At 35.1% G+C, this 16,297-nt stretch overlaps 2 protein-coding genes across 2 annotated transcripts; both read right to left on the bottom strand.

The window, feature by feature from the left end:
- Positions 1 to 2,419: 2,419 nt before the first annotated feature.
- On the bottom strand, positions 2,420 to 5,790 carry LOC110860216 (interferon-induced, double-stranded RNA-activated protein kinase). Its single transcript, XM_035860080.1, has 2 exons — positions 5,310 to 5,790; positions 2,420 to 4,107 (listed from the first exon to the last, which is right to left on the bottom strand). The coding sequence occupies exons 1-2, from the start codon at positions 5,788 to 5,790 to the stop codon at positions 3,074 to 3,076; spliced, it is 1,515 nt and encodes a 504-aa protein (XP_035715973.1). The 3' UTR covers positions 2,420 to 3,073.
- A 161-nt stretch (positions 5,791 to 5,951) lies between these two features.
- On the bottom strand, positions 5,952 to 9,463 carry LOC118439100. The gene is made up of 3 exons (XM_035860126.1): positions 9,037 to 9,463; positions 8,911 to 8,949; positions 5,952 to 6,480 (listed from the first exon to the last, which is right to left on the bottom strand). The coding sequence occupies exons 1-3, from the start codon at positions 9,373 to 9,375 to the stop codon at positions 6,184 to 6,186; spliced, it is 675 nt and encodes a 224-aa protein (XP_035716019.1). The 5' UTR covers positions 9,376 to 9,463; the 3' UTR covers positions 5,952 to 6,183.
- Between the last annotated feature and the right edge of the window lie 6,834 nt (positions 9,464 to 16,297).

The following is a 16,297-nucleotide window of genomic DNA, read 5'->3' as shown; positions in this document are numbered from 1 at the left end:
GTTTATCTTGTGATAATTTGGGGATGAACTCTTTATTAGGTTTTTCAGAATCTTTTAACTCGCATTATTATTGTAGAATATGTTGCACGTCGAAGACGGAGGCACAAGAGGTGTTTGATCACAATTTGATGCACATTCGGAGTAGACCTGATTACGAACAACATTTGAGACAAAACAAATTTGGGGTTCAATCCGAATGTGCATTGAATGAGCTGCAATATTTCGATTTTTTAAATTCCCCATCAGTGGATATTATGCACGATTTATTAGAAGGGGTTGTGCCATTTGAGATCAAGATTGTGTTGCAAAAACTCATATCTTTAGGCTGCTTTAGCTTAGAAATTGTAAATCAGCGACTTATGGCCCATAACTATGGATATTTAGAATCCAAAAATCGACCAAATCCAATTCGCTTAGATAGCACCGGACACAAAATTGGTCAAAAGGCGGCACAGGCGTGGTGCTTAATAAGGCATTTACCAGTAATTCTGGCTGATCTAATCGTTAGTGAGGAAGGAAGTAAATATTGGGAGCTTATTATTCAACTTTTAGAAATAATGAGTCTAACGTTTTGTAGGAAATTTTCATCTTCTAGTTTACAAATTCTCGACCAGAAAGTAATGACACACCACAAATTGTTTCGTTTTTTGTTTCCACATGAACGACTAATTCCGAAACATCATTTCATGTGCCACTACTCTCATGTAATTAGACAAACTGGGCCATTAATATCTCTTTGGACAATGAGATATGAAGCAAAGCACAATTATTTTGCACAATTAGCTGCACATATTAAAAACTTCAGAAATATTTGTTACTCTCTAGCATTTAGGCATCAACAATACAGCGCATTTATGATGCAGTCCTCCGAATCAAGCGATAGTCTTAAAACTGATCATATATTTATTGTCAATCTTAGTAATTTTGTCGATTCATTCGATTTAATTGAGAGTTTAAGATTATTTGACTGTTATCAAAATTGTGACGGAGAAACACAAATCTATACAACCAACCAGATTTGGTATCGAGGGTATAATTATAAGACGGGGTTTGTAGTTTGTTATGAAATGGGTAACGTATTTCCAAAATTTGGAATTATTAATGAGTTTCTTTTGCCTAACGATAAAACTTGTTATTTGCTTCTTAAGGAACTAGATGTGGAGTATTTTGATCGCCATTATTTTGCGTTTAAAGTAAAACATAAAATTGATATATTCAAAGTTATTTCAATTACAGATTTAGTGGTTCATGACTGTTTTGAAATTCAAAGAAATTGTAGCAATGAATCGTTATATTTAGTTCTTAGACATCATTTATAATTTACACGAGTTGAATGTATATTACAAAATTTCGAGTTTTTAATTATATTGCATAATGTATTATTAATTCGAACATGTCATTGGTAAATTTAAGTTAGTACACTTTAATCGTTGTAAAATAATTAATTTTGTCATCAGTAAATAAATAAATAAATCCTCACTAAATAGTGTCAAATGTTAAGTGCAGGGGGTTATAAATTATTACCTCGAGAGTAACGAATCGATTCCAGATGAAGACAAAGTTGACAAAATTGGGTAATATTATATGTACCATTTAGTAATGAATAACACCAAGTGGTACTCACCTTCAACATAACTCAGGAATGTAACATAACTATTGGGTAAAAACTGATTACTGTGCGATGTTGAACGTGATTGCCTGGTTGCAGTTAAATTTTAACCGCATGGAGCTGAATCATCACTTTGTGGAATTTTTGTGAATCTTTACCACAATGTGCTGAAATCATTACCAACGCGGTAGAGTCATATATGCATTCCGCCTGGTAACGATCTGGTATCAATTTTTTTAAGAGTGTATAAATAAACTGAGTTATTAAACTTGTTTCCCCATGGAATAAACGAAAACAAGTGTTCCATTGAACAATTTGAGCATTCTAATGTTGAAATGAGGAAAAGTAATATTGACGATACAATTTAACTCTAAATTTAATGAATTTAATGAATATCTTGTACAAATTGTTTTGAGATATGTGTTCCAATTTCTCCTTAATAAGGAGTCCTTATAATTAGAGTTGAATCAAGTTTCTTAAATATAGAAGACACCTTAATTAAAATAATTATGAAAAAATATTTTTAAATGTTCTCGTTACAATCCTGGATGCTTACAATTCTTCTATTATCAAGGTACAAAGAAGGGCCTTAGCGCTGTGAAAAGGGCTTGGTGCCCCATACAATATACATATACCTTATACAGAGTTCGTGGAGTGAAGAGATTACGCGTTGTGGATGCCAGTGCGTTGCCAACTCCTACGCAAAGTAATACAAACACTCGCACATTTCTTGAAGCCGAGAAGCCGGCATGTGGAAATCATTTACAGCCTACTAACAAGGATACAAATTCCTGTCTGTTAGATGTTCACAGAAATTTTCGAAACGCAGAGAAATAAATTATGAACATGTATGAGCATGAAAAAACATACCCATAAATTAAATACTTAATAAATTATTTTGAAACTCAATTCAAACTTCTGTAAATAGCTAAGTTCCCGTCTTTTATATTTTTAATACAATTTTTCTATATCGCGTATTTATAAACATTTCATATGTATCTATTGGCCGCACAAGTCGTGTGGACACTTGGGATTCTAGCATAAAAATTCGACTAAATCAATGGATTACGTCACCATTTTGGATTATACGATTAATGCCTAGTTGGCGTAAAATAATACAAAAATTAGAGTAGGTCTTCAATAATCATTGCGCTACGATATTGTTGACACTAATGTACGGTCATATTTGTTTTTTTTTCTATTTAACAAATAAACATATATGACTGTTTATAATGTATGTATTGCCAATTTTTTTTAATGTGACTAATTACATCCTCAGTTTATTTTTTATTTACTTTTTAAATCAAGAAGAGATTTAAATACATCTTCATAAACATTTTCTGCTTGAGTGGGCTTAGACAATTTAATTTTTAGTTCGACAACTTGTCACAATGCATCGTTACTTTTTTGGCACTCGAAAATCAAATTTTAAGCTAATACATACAGATTTATCACGGCCATTATTTAAAAATGTGTTGAAATAAATTCACAAACTTGTCCAGAATTCCATCTTTTTTCCCAATCTCTTTTCAACATTTTGATCAACATCTTGCCATACTCCTCACCGCAATTGGCCATAGTGATATCCTTTATCACATGTTTCTTGGCCTGTTCCCCGATTTCTGTTAAATTATTAAATACCTCATATTTCGAAAATTGGCATCCATTCAATTGTGCCATCTCCAAGAAACAAAGTCCTAAACTATAAATATCGCTTTTACTTGAGTACGGACATCCATTCTTCATTTCCGGACTACGATACAAACTTGTTCCGGCCGACGCTCCACCGTACTCTTTATCATTAAGTATGACTGATAGCCCAAAATCTCCAATCTTCCATGTTATTGCGTCCCTCGAGTCGGTCAACCTTCCCAAAATATTAGCTGGTTTTATATCTCGATGAATGATCCCTTTTGAGTGAACATATTTCAGACCGGTGGCTATCTGTCGGCCTGCATCAACGACGATTGAGTTAAATTGACAATTTTTCCCATCACAGTTTCTTGACTGATTTTTAAATTGCGTTATAAACTTATCTAACGTAGTATCGCAAAATTCTAGTTTCAAAAAGAGATAATTTCGCGCGAACAACGCATTCGAACTACCGACTGAGAAGAACCGAGAATCCGAAGAAACAATGGTGGAAATACATTCTTCCAATTCAACTCTTCCGATGTGCACGACTCCGTCGGATTCTGCCCAACAGCTGTGATATTTTACGACATTGTCACAATTTAGCCTGCTCAGTGCGCGGACTTCGTTTAGAAGTTTGTAGAAAAGTGACGCAGAATCGCGAGATGACATGGAATTGAGGGTTTTATCGATATCGACACATTTAATGGCGAAACCATCTCCGTTATAAACGTCATTGTGATCCACAGCTTTCAAAACGACGCCAAAGCAGCCGTGACCAATTTTCCCTATGCAAGATAGGAAATCAGAGTTTCGCCAGAGGGCGGGATGGGGATCCAGAGAAGAACAAAGTACGTCAAGTTCGACTGAAAAGATACACATTAGTTGCATTAATAATTTAAGCAATGTTTTTATACTAGGGGTATTCATTTCGAGTTCGCGTGTTCACAGCACAATATGCGTCATTTTTTTAACATTTTGCAAACTACGAACTTACACTGGAAATGGGCAAGTTCTCAAACAATTTTTCAGTGAACACACGCAAGTTTACTTTGCATATTTCACAAATTGGGCATTCTTAGCAACATAACTGTTTACAACATAAGTTTCTCAAAAACTTGTACCTTTGTAAATTAATTAATGAATTAATTATTAATATTATTAATATTAATAATATTTTAATTAAATAACTTTGGCTTGAAAACGATAGGCCTTTTCTTGGCAAATTTACCCAAAAAATTAACATACTTTGTTTTGCAAGATTATTTTACTAAAGGATTTGAGAATTACAACTTGGGATGTGAACTAAGACATGGCGCACATACTTTGTTGTCCGTGGTTTCTTCTAAAGGGGTGGTGCAAGGATGAGCATTTTTTTTAAATACAAATTTTAAAAGTTGGGGAATTCCGTGCTGAGGTTTTGTTGGTAATGGCAGATTTGATAAATAAATTTCAGTTCAGCTTCACATATCTCGAGCCAAAGTCTGGTATCTTGTGGTACATTTACCGATTTAACCCCCACCAGTAGACCACCACATCCTCTCCCATCGTCCATTTTCGATTTGGCCTCATATTTAGCATTTTTTAACTTTGTAAAAAATTTCAAGCGGATAGCATGAGCTTAACGAGAATTGTTTCCGTGATAAACAGACAGACAAATTTGTTATATGAGCCCAGTGTCGGCATTGCATCTAAAAAATTGCACGGAATTCCCGAACTTTTAAAATTTTATTTTTTTCAAAAAAAGCTCATCCTTGCACCACCCTTTAGAAGAAACCACGGACAACAAAGTATATGCGCCCTGGAACCAAGACTAAATAGAACAAGAGTATGCTTAATTGCAATTTGTTTATGAAATTTGATTTTTTGCCTAGTTGCTAACGATGCGAAGTCTAGCGGTAATATTCTTTATGCAAAATTTTGAAGGTAAGTGGGAGTGGTCACTCTGTTTCTCATGTTAGGAAATGTAAGTCGCCACGCCCACCCAAGATCAAAATTTTATATTGGGAATACAATTTTAAGTGAATACCCAATTGAGTGAAATTCACTTAACTCGGAAACCACCTACCCTTACAAGTCCTGTCAGTCGATGGCTTCTGTTTCTTTCCTTGTCTTTTGAAAAGAAATACGACGGCCAAAATAATTAAAATTGCTCCGAACCCAACTAGTATACCAATTATTCGTAGAACAGAGGTATGTTCTTCTGGCAAGTCTTGATTTTCCTTATTTTCCTTATTTTGCGAACCGTTAAAAATACTCGTAATTGGAATGTCACTAGTTTTTGATATCGCTTTGGTCGTTTCTAATTTTTTAGTAATTTCTTCCGTAGTCCCTTGTGTAATTTGTGGAATTATTGTACTTTTGAAAGGAATTTTTGGTTTCGTCGTTACTTGATTTGTACCTAGTTCCTGGTCAGTCGTAGACTCACGGTTATTGATGAAGTTTGAAATGTTTTTACATCCAAATTTCGTAGCTCCGTCATCGTAGAGGGGACCAGAAATAAAATCGCAGTCACAATAACAGAAATATTCTGAGGGAGGGCCAACCATCTGACCAAAAAAATAATCAGCATCATGCATAATTTAATTTCAAAATATTCAGCGTACTCTCGTGAACTTGGCATATCTCACAAATCGAGCATGGCAACATAACTTGGGAAGTCTGAAAAAATGCTTAAAAATATGGGGTTTTTATTTTATTTTACCCAGATAATAGTCATACATGTATGTATTTTGTAACAGTATTTTGCTAAATAAATTCCAATCGCAAAATAATCTTGAAAAATAAATATATTCTCATTTCTTGTGTAAATCAGCAAACAAAAACCCCATTGATTCAGGCTATTTTTTGTCAAATCTCACCAACTACACAATCTATACGAGCTGTACCAAGCTACACCGAGCTATACGTTATTACTCTAATTACAAATTTCCAAAACCAAACTACCAAACCTTCACACTAGCCTCCGATTGATGAAAATAACGTCTCCCAATTTCATGATTTTCTTCATTCTCAGTCACAGCAATGAGTTGGCACCCTTGTCTAATCCTAATTGAGTTTATTCTTGCCGAAAATTCATCCGTCATCCTCTGCCTTTGTTTGAATCCAATGGAGATACCGTGGGAAGTGCAATCCGTACAATTATTTTCAAAAAATAGTATCGCACAAACCCTTGGATTTATCATAGGACGGTGAATACATCCAAAGTAACGGCCTGAGCAGAATGGGTTTCCACTTTTCTATGAAAACAATTACATAATTAATTATTCTTAGGTGAGGCCATAGTTACGAAAAAAACACCTAAGTATGCATTCAGTAGGGTTTTAAAAAGTGACATGAGGCCATAACTTTGCCATTTCTCAACCGATTTGGATCAAATAAGAACCCAGAGTCATTTATGATCAAGTAGAATCTGAAAACGAACCCGGACACAAGAAGTGCTGTCCGTTTCTGAGATACTCACCAAAAACCCCCTCTGAAATCGATCTCTAGCGGATTTGAAAAAAATAGGGACCTAACTAAAAAATCTGTTTGGCAAAAATTGAGGCAAATATTTTTGGCCACCGAACAAACTTTAGATGATCAAAATCGGATAAGAAATGAAAAAGTTTTCTTGGTGGTAAATATTGGTGGTTTTGGAAATGCTTGAAGAGTTTTTGGTAAAGGTCGCACAGCAACAATCTTGAGACATTTTGTAGTGTAACAAATGTTGTCGACGGATAGAATAATAAAAAAAGTAGTAAAATTAAATGTCTTCCGATGTGAACAACTTTGCAAGAAAAATGTCATCTTTAGACACTACCCCCTTTAGAATAATAATTGACGGGGTGAAGTCATCCAATGTAAAAAGTAGAAATATTCTTCAAATATCGTCGGTGTATGGATCCTGTCCTGGATTCTCTCAATTTACCAAACACTAGAGGGAATAGGTTCAAATGTCGAAATATTGTCGAGTTTTGGGAAACGGTAATAGATACATATTTATTTGTATATATGTACACTCAAACCTAACCTAACCAAATCAACACCGCCGGTGTCAATATGTGACTTAACCGCCTTGGTTAAAATTATAATTCCGATTGGGGATGAAACTTTTCCGTCCAGTCGTAACATTATAACTACCGGTATCAAAATCATCATAACTCGGATACAGCATTGTAACCAAGGCGGTTAAGTCATATATTGACACCGGCGGTGTTGATTTGACAAATTTTTGTTTTGAGTGTATTGATATGCATATATGTATTTATGTGCGATGTATATACATGAATTTGCGATGTATATATGCATATATGCATGTATGAATGATTTAGTTAATGAATGTATATTTATATTAAGTTCAAAACTACCTACAATTTTTATATTCGACGTTAAACAAGGTAGGTGTCTTTTAATGCATTTTTGCATTAAAGTCATCGAGAGAAGGGCGTCCTTAGTCATTAATAGTGTCTCATTTGAGTATACTCCGTGTAGGAGTTAAGTACAAGGAATTTTGTCCCAAATGAGATACTGACAGGGACACGTAGTAGCAAAGTTAGGTTCAGATATAGTTCATAATATTTTGTAATTCGATTCTTACGCAAGGAATAGGATCATCTGGCATTCATAACTCATATTTGCAACAACAACCCTTAATATTATCAATGAAAAGTTTAAAATAAACTAAACCTTAAAAAGGATTGCTTAGGTGAGTCTACAGGTGCGATTAAAAGTAGAAAATAACCCCCTCCCCCTCCCTCCCACCACCGCCAGATAAAGGATTTTGTATCACCGGCATCACCGCCCTGGTAATAATTTTTTGACGGAGGTTTAATTTGTGCTACATGTTATTTTTAATTAAAGATTCAGATATATATAATTTCTTGATCTGGTTACAACTAATTAATTCTATTTCCTAGAAGTGGAGCGTAGTGGACTGGAGTGGCGTGGAGATAGTGAAAACTCTATGTCCTTAAGTTTGGTAACGGTTTCATTGAAAATTTAAACTTACACTCATTTTGAAATAAAAAAGTTGAAGTATTCATTTTTTGGATTCATCTTTCAGGCAATAACATCAGATTATTAAGAAGTGCACAAACTTTGTCCGATTAATCGACATACACAATACGTATTAAATAAGAAATGTGATACAATTTTTAAAAAACAAAACTAAATACATTTTATCTTCAATAATAAAATTGGATTTAAAGTTTGACCATTTTTTATTTGTTAGGAGATTACTAAGTAAAAGTTTCCGACGGTGATTTAAATTAGTGATATGTGTATATACTTAGAGACATTCAGACATACTTAGCGTTTGACCATTGATAAATTATTGAGTGATTACCAATCAAAAAAATTATTACCAGGGCGGTGATGCCGGTGATACAAAATCCTTTATCTGGCGGTGGTGGCAGGGAGGGGGTTATTTTTTACTTTTAATCGCACCTGTAGACTCACCTAAGCAATCCTTTTTAAGGTTTAGTTTATTTAAGATAAAGTAAAACATTGCAGAGATTTCGGTTCACAAAAAATCTCAGCGAAAAATTATTCGCGAATTTTCACACTTCCAGGATCTGCCATCTTTCGTCGCAAGATACGATTGAAAATTAAAATAATATGTTGCGTACTTGTCAATTGCAAATTCTTAATGTATTCCCCTAATAAATATATTGTTTTATTTTACTTACACCACATTCGCAATTGGTTTCACCAATTAAATAATTTTTCTAAATTTACAAAATTTTAAGTAATATTAATTAAAAAATAAAACTAATACTTGCTTGTGTATATATGTATTTAAATATGCATCATACCTGATCCTGTACCAAATTATTCTCCCCATCAATTAATTTGGTACATTTTTGACCAAAAGAACCATCCCACCCACAAATTGTAACGTTGCACGACGCCTCCCATATTTTTGCCTTTGCACTTTTTATCTTTTCTTCCAAATCGCTGTAAATAGCCGGGATATTTTCTTTCCCTTCATAAATATCGAGAATTGATTCTGTCGATGAACTTATATCATTATTATTTGGCACAATCAGTGAAGCACATTTTGTTACTTTCCAGCTTGCAAGCACACCTGTCCCAAGTGTATTATAGGTAAAAGTTAGATATAAAAGTGAAATATTTACTAATTTGTGAGTCATTGCCTTGATTGAGTTTTCGTATTTACCCAAAACATGGCATGAATTATGTAAGAAATATAAATTTTTTTAAATATAAAGGATGGAACAATTTTTTTATTGAACTGAGGAGATGCTTCATGTGTATTGAAAATAACGTTATGTATTCACTTGAATGGAATGCATGAATACAAATGATTTCACATCTTGTGAAACATTTATAAGCATAGTTGTACATTAGTAAATGGTGAAACTGTCATACATACATATGTACACATGAGGCTGATTCACAGGTCTGCTAATTTTCATTAACTCAAGGATCATCAAAGGTTTTATTAAGTTGTCGTATTCACAACGTACTCATGTTATTTTAAACGATGATTTAAATCATGCAGTGGTACGATGTGCATACACAGGTAGGAGCAAACAAAAAGGTATGGGAAAAAATTTAACTCATCCTTTTGTAGTTTAGCAATGTGAAATATTGCTAAAATTAAAATGTAGACGCATGTATGCATGCATGGTGGTGTTTGTGATGAAGAAAAATGGTTAAGCATGTTTGTCATTGATTTGATTTATTACGTCACAATTTGCTGCAAAAAATATACAATATATGTACATACATATGTATTTAAACAAAAGGATTTGGATAAAAGGTGGAGTTACGCATTTCATATGAATTTCATATTACCGTATCCACGAGGATCTGCAGCCGATTACAACAAAGCGGGGTGAACCAAATTCTGTGGCAAAAATTGAACTCAAAATGCTTAAAATAATTAGGGGAATTTTGACTAATCCAATTCTCCGCAACTTTTCCTTAAATATGACGTATTTTGTGGAACAACTTGTCGAATATGAATGAATGCATCTGCATACGTAGATGTGTTATTTTTAATTAAAAAATAAATTTGTAAGGGTTCTTACGACATTGAAATTTTTGTTTATTAAGACATTGAAACGTACATTGTCAAATTGACAATAAATACATATGTACAGAGTTATTGATAAATAGTTTTACAGTGGAAAATAATTCTGGCCTTATTTCATTAGTTAAAACTTGGTAACCGAATAAAATTGCAACAATATAGCTAATGGTCCATGTAAAATTATGGAAAATGTCACGACAGAGTCGACAGATTAAAATGCATTTCACAGAAACAAAATTTTACACATTTTTTAATCCAGCTACATTTCTTGCTAGGGCTTCCCACAAGACGGGACCGTCTTGTCTCGTCTCCGGGGAAAAGAACAAGTGTTCCCATATTGTCCCACTTCGTATCATTTTGTATTTCTCCTCAATTTTGTAATAATTCTGACCCTCATTTGACCATCAAAAGCTACATCAAAATAACCAAGTTTGTGACCACCATCGCCTATTATTGTGCACGGTCAATGTGTCAGAGTCGCCGCATATCACGAGAAAAGTAAACGTGCAAAATTAAAAAAACGACAGGACGTCTTGTGAAAATTTAAAATGTGTTTAAATTTTCAAATTTTAGTTACTAGAATAACCCGAATCCATTCTGTCTTTAGAAATATAACTTTTATAACTGAATTAATTACTGAAGATGGACCTGATGTTGCATTAGACGTTCGCTCGATTCATGTATTTATGCATGTACACAGGATATGCATGTCAGCTTGAAAGTTTTTTTTAGTTTCACCTACGACTTGAATTTTTAGGAATCATTGTAGTTTCACATGTAGTTCCTAGTATTCCATTGTTCTTAGTTATTACGTGATTAACATGTAATATACATAATACAAATATAATTTATGTAATCTATTACAAAAATAACATGTAACTTTTTATTTTGAATTTTGAAAAAAATTCAAACAATATTTGCTTAATCACACACTAAAAATTCGACGTAACCCTTTTTTGTGTAAAAATGACTCCAACACTGTGCATTGTAAATGGTGTCCCACAAGGAGTAAAGTTGTCAATGCGATGTGGCGTTAATCCACGCGTGACACGGTACCGAGTAAATATGGACTGGCTTACTCGCACCGGGGTAAATCTTACCCAGGCTCGAGTTATGCCACTTTGATTTACTCCGGATTGAGTAAAAAGGCAGCAAGGCGGGCACGAAGCTTTGTCAGTCCACCGCTCTCCAAAATAAGACTTAACTTTGTCTAACTGTCGGAAATTTGATAATTCTGCTTTACTTAGATAAATAAATAATTAATACAAATTAGTTAGCATACTCCAAAATTCTTTGGTACACAAATAAACTATTAGTGACATCTAGTTTATTGAAATAAGACGGCTGCTGGAGCAATGCGATTTGAGCGATTACGTCCAGAAGTGTCGAGGTAAGTTTTTATATAATTTTTTGGGGACTTGAAATCATTCTTACTAAATATCTAATGTTGTTTTATTTTTCTGATAACCACATGTGGGATGACAACTTGTCGATATGGGAAAATTGACCTATTTGAACTTGTCCCGAGCGTTGGACATCATTCTCAACGATGGGCAACTACCAAGAATTGAACTATTATGACTATATATTTAGTTGATTTTGCATGAAGACAGATAGTTGAAAAGCGTAGAAATAACTTTAAATTGTAACCCATAATTTTGTTACACATGATTAAATACAGAGTTTTTAAATGATTTTAATATTAATTGTCCGTTAGTACAGGCATGCATTGCATGGATAACTCAAAACGAGTAAAAACAACCCTGTACCCGATAAAGTGCTAGCCCGGTACCGAGTTAACGGTAACCCCTATACGAGCTGTACACTAACCCTGTGCGGGGTTAACCATTAACTCGCTCAGGGTAAACTCGGTTACCCTTTGGCAAATTCGCTAGGTTTACACTGCACAGCGTGGAATCACTTTCAAGTCCGCACGGCATTGTATTTTACTCTGCACGGACTTAAAAATTTTTGCTGTGCAGTATTTTAAATTTTATTTTAAATTTGAATATTGATTTTTTATAACTCTTACCAAAACCGCCAAAAACGTGGGATTTTTCGAATCTTGTGAACGCCCCGAGATGTCCCGTTTTGTACCGGCCAAGACAAGACGGGTGCAAGACAAGACGGGTTGTTGTTCCGTCTCGTCTTGAAGTTGCGCCCGGTAGACTATTTCAAGACGGGACGGGACGCATACGTCCCGTCTTGTGGGAAGCCCTAGTTGTATGCAACCATTTTGATCTACATGAAAGCAAACCGTAATTATAATAATGCACATCGCACTAATTGGCGGTGTCACTATTACTGTTGATGTCATGGTCAATTCGTTAGGAATTTAAACCATGCAGTTTTTCCTATCAAAATAATGACTACCTACATAAAACTTGAATGAATCCAGTATAAAATTATACACGTATACTCCCATCGGCGTATGTAAACCCTTTAATAAAACCTTAACCGTATAAATAACCCCTTATTTAGTGTAATATAACCCTCTCGTCATGTATACACAAATTTATAAATTCTCTTATACATTAATATATTTGCATGTCAAACTAAAAATATTAATTTTTAATTCATAGCTATGTTCAAGAAATGAAGAATTCCCAAACGAATTGGAACACGAAATTTTGAAAGGCCGAGAAGAAGATTTGCGTCTGATGAGAGATGCTGTCTCGAAATCTCTTCGAATCAAGATCTTAGAGCACGACTCAGCAATTGGATTACATGAAAGATTCCAGAACACGTCGGTTGTTCTGCAGGCTCTACTAGAAGAGGTCGAAAGCGTATTGAATCAGGTCGACCTGAAATAGTGAAGAGATTTCGTGAAACACAGCTTGCTTGCCATAAGTCGCTTGACCAATTGAAAGCACTGTTGCTGTCAGTGGCAAAATTAGACACGATTAAGCACCCGTCCAATTACGAAGATAAGGTGGCCAGATATGAGTCAGCCATCAGTAAACTCGAAGAGAAGCTCTACAAAGAGGCAGAAGGACGGATAAGTCGAGTATGATTACGTTTTATTTATTGCTTTGCATGTCATGTTTTTTGTTGCTAATTTTTTATTTCATTTCAGTTGGAATGTGTGATTTATACGGAACGGGAAGTGGATACAATCTTCACATCTGGCCACAATTGCTGTTTGGTGTGTGCACTGGGAATGGAAAATTGTCATGAATTGAGTCGACTCAAACACACACTAAAAATATCCGTATGTATAAGCAGTTATGAGCATGTCGTTATGTAGAAATTGATCAATATGAATTTTGCAATTTGTTTAATAAAACATATAAAATAGGCTACTAAAACTCTTTTTACCCCATGTGCAATTTCGGTGGTCTTTTTAGCTCCATTTTTATTTTACTGATCACAGATTATTTGTCATGGTGCGCATAATTTATGTCGACATAAAAACATTAATTATGTTGAGTAAAAAGTTACTGAAGCTTATTCTGTTCCGCAATATCATCAGAAAGAAACAATGTAGGCGATATTGGGTGCACCCACTGAACGAGAATCGACATTGATGGAGAGCATCAAAAAATTGATAAAATGTACCGTGATCACCCCGATAAATTTTTTCAATATACAAGGATGACCCCAACATTATTCGACAAATTGCTGGCAATGGTTGATCCTTATATTAGAAAGACCAATTCGAAATTCCGCAATTGTATTCCATCCAGAATCCGACCTTATGTAACTTTGCGGTTCGAACCGAATATAACTTAGCTTTCACCCAGCTACCCTTCTCAAGATTACTAATTATGTTTTATTATACAATTGCAGATATTTAGCCACAGGGGATCACATCCGAACAATTGCAACAAGTTTCAGTTTGGGCAATCCAACTGTGTCATTAATTCTGAAGGAATGTTTGCCAATAATTTGGAAAATCTTGGCCCCGAAATGTGTTAAGGTAACGCTCAATTACTCCAAAAATGTCATGTCGACATGAATTTATATAGTTTCCAGATGAACAACAGTGGAGATCCATTTCTAACAATTTTTATGAGAAGTGGAACTTCCCAAATTATGTTGGTGCTATTGATGGGAAGCATGTAGTTCTGGAAGCGCCCAAAAATTCAGGATCTCTCTATCTAATTATAAAGGAACCTTTAGTATAATTCTATTGGCCGTATGTGATGCTGATTATAAGTTTACGTATGTCAATGTTGGAGGGTATGGAAAGCAAAGCGACGGGGGGGTATTGGCTAGCTCTGCCTTGGGGAAAATGTTGAAATCAGGTAATTCATATTAAACTAATTAAACTCCAACATAGGTAACCTAACCTAACCTTGTCTACGACGGAAAACGTTGGTCATGCAAAAGACCCCTTAAGTTTAGAAATCAAGTAAACATTGCAAAATGGCCCTAAGAGGAGGGCGTTGTTGTGTAGTAAATTCCACATGACAGTGATTTCCCAAACCTGCGCTAGGGTCCATAATGCCAACGCCCGCCTCAGGCGGTACGCTGAAAATAAATAAAATTTAGTCGTTTTACTGATGTGAATTTCTATACAACGGGAACTTAGATCAACAACCAATTGAGCACATTTGGTGTCAAATATATTAAGGATAATCCGATTGAAGAAGAAGGTCAAAAGGTCACATCTTTCGGAGACAGTCGCGGTTTTGGTGGGAACCGGCGAAATTCGGCGAAATCAATGCATTTCTTCGAGTGGGGGTTGGAGGTCGATGCAAAAAATTATTTGCTTAACGTTTTTGGGAGGGTGGGACACCCCAGCAACCAGTCCTTACGCGATGGAAACAAATGTACCTTCTTATAGGACTCTGTACTAGCAAACTACGTACAAATTGAGAAAAATTGACTCAAAATCCATTTTTCAAACGGATTTCCAATTTTGATTTTGCATTCGCAGTTCCGACCCGCCATACGCATTGCCACCAAATATGGACGTCAATTGACTAAAATGTCTGTTTTAAAAGATATACAAGCAAAAGGGTTCCAAAAAATTTTCTGACCCGGGAATTTGACACTTAATTGAGAAATTTCGTGCGTACTTTTGGTGGAGAGTGGCGCAATGTCTCTAATTTCCTACGACTGTAGCTGGAGCATATTTTAAAGTTTGATATGCGTTTTTAACTTGAAATTTAACTGGCTTTTCAACACAATAAACCAGAAAGCCATAAAATTAATTATGTGAAATTTAGAGCACTTTGAATCAGTGACACTTGAGTTTCCCCCACTGGGTACATACATACATATGTACGTTTGCAAATGTGTTGTCCATCTCTGTACATCTTCACAAACAGATTTTGAATTGGTGAATTTATGGTTTGCCCGTATTTCCAAAAAGCACACAGTTAGTTGTCACCCTTCATCTTCAAATACGATACCCAATAAACCAAAATCTCAAGTAAAGTCGTGCTCATCTGGTACTTCACGGAACCAAGGTACGTACCAAAGTATGCACATAGAACTGAAATATCTGTATACCCGCAACTTATGGAGGTCAATGATGCAGGCAAAATATCAGTAAGAACGTACGCATAACGTACCCAACTACGAAATTAGGACTGTTTGATGGTGGGCGTAGTATGTGCAACTTAATTTTGGTACAAAGTAAGGAGGACAGCCGCTATTCGCCATCCGCTGACCTTAATTCACCAGCGTCGTCTGCGCCGAGTGGTGGGGCGGAGCTGGCCGTTGGCGACGAATGGGAGGTGGTGGCGTGGTCCACAGGCGCGGCGTCGTCCAGTGGGAGGACGAATGGGGTCCGCATGCGTCGACGCCTCACATTTGTCGTGAGCAAGGTCGTAATTAGGATGATGGCATGGTATATGTGTAAATATTTTTGCATCTTATTCAATCTTATGAGCAGTTTTTTTAATAAATAGGCATTTTGTTTAATTCTCACATATTCCCTGAAATGGAAAGTTTATTTAATAAAATCATAAAGTTTATTTTATTTATCTCCATATTTATAACAATAATAGCTGCAAAAAATGATCATAGCCTAATTAAGAAATGTGTATAACGAACGATACAACTTC

Source organism: Folsomia candida, unplaced genomic scaffold, assembly GCF_002217175.1.
Source record: "Folsomia candida strain VU population unplaced genomic scaffold, ASM221717v1 Fcan01_Sc030, whole genome shotgun sequence".
NCBI lineage: Eukaryota > Metazoa > Arthropoda > Collembola > Entomobryomorpha > Isotomidae > Folsomia > Folsomia candida.
Note: the sequence above shows the minus strand (reverse complement) of the source record. Positions and strands in the feature narration are given on the sequence as shown.

Coding starts and splice junctions, on each gene's coding strand:
- LOC110860216 (XM_035860080.1), bottom strand. CDS start 5,790: ATGGTTGGCCCTCCCTCAGAATATTTCTGTTATTGTGACTGCGATTTT. Junction 4,108..5,309: donor GACTGACAGGACTTGTAAGG/GTAGGTGGTTTC, acceptor GTATCTTTTCAG/TCGAACTTGACGTACTTTGT.
- LOC118439100 (XM_035860126.1), bottom strand. CDS start 9,375: ATGACTCACAAATTAGTAAATATTTCACTTTTATATCTAACTTTTACC. Junction 8,950..9,036: donor ATAATTTGGTACAGGATCAG/GTATGATGCATA, acceptor TTGTAAATTTAG/AAAAATTATTTAATTGGTGA. Junction 6,481..8,910: donor AAACCAATTGCGAATGTGGT/GTAAGTAAAATA, acceptor TTGTTTTCATAG/AAAAGTGGAAACCCATTCTG.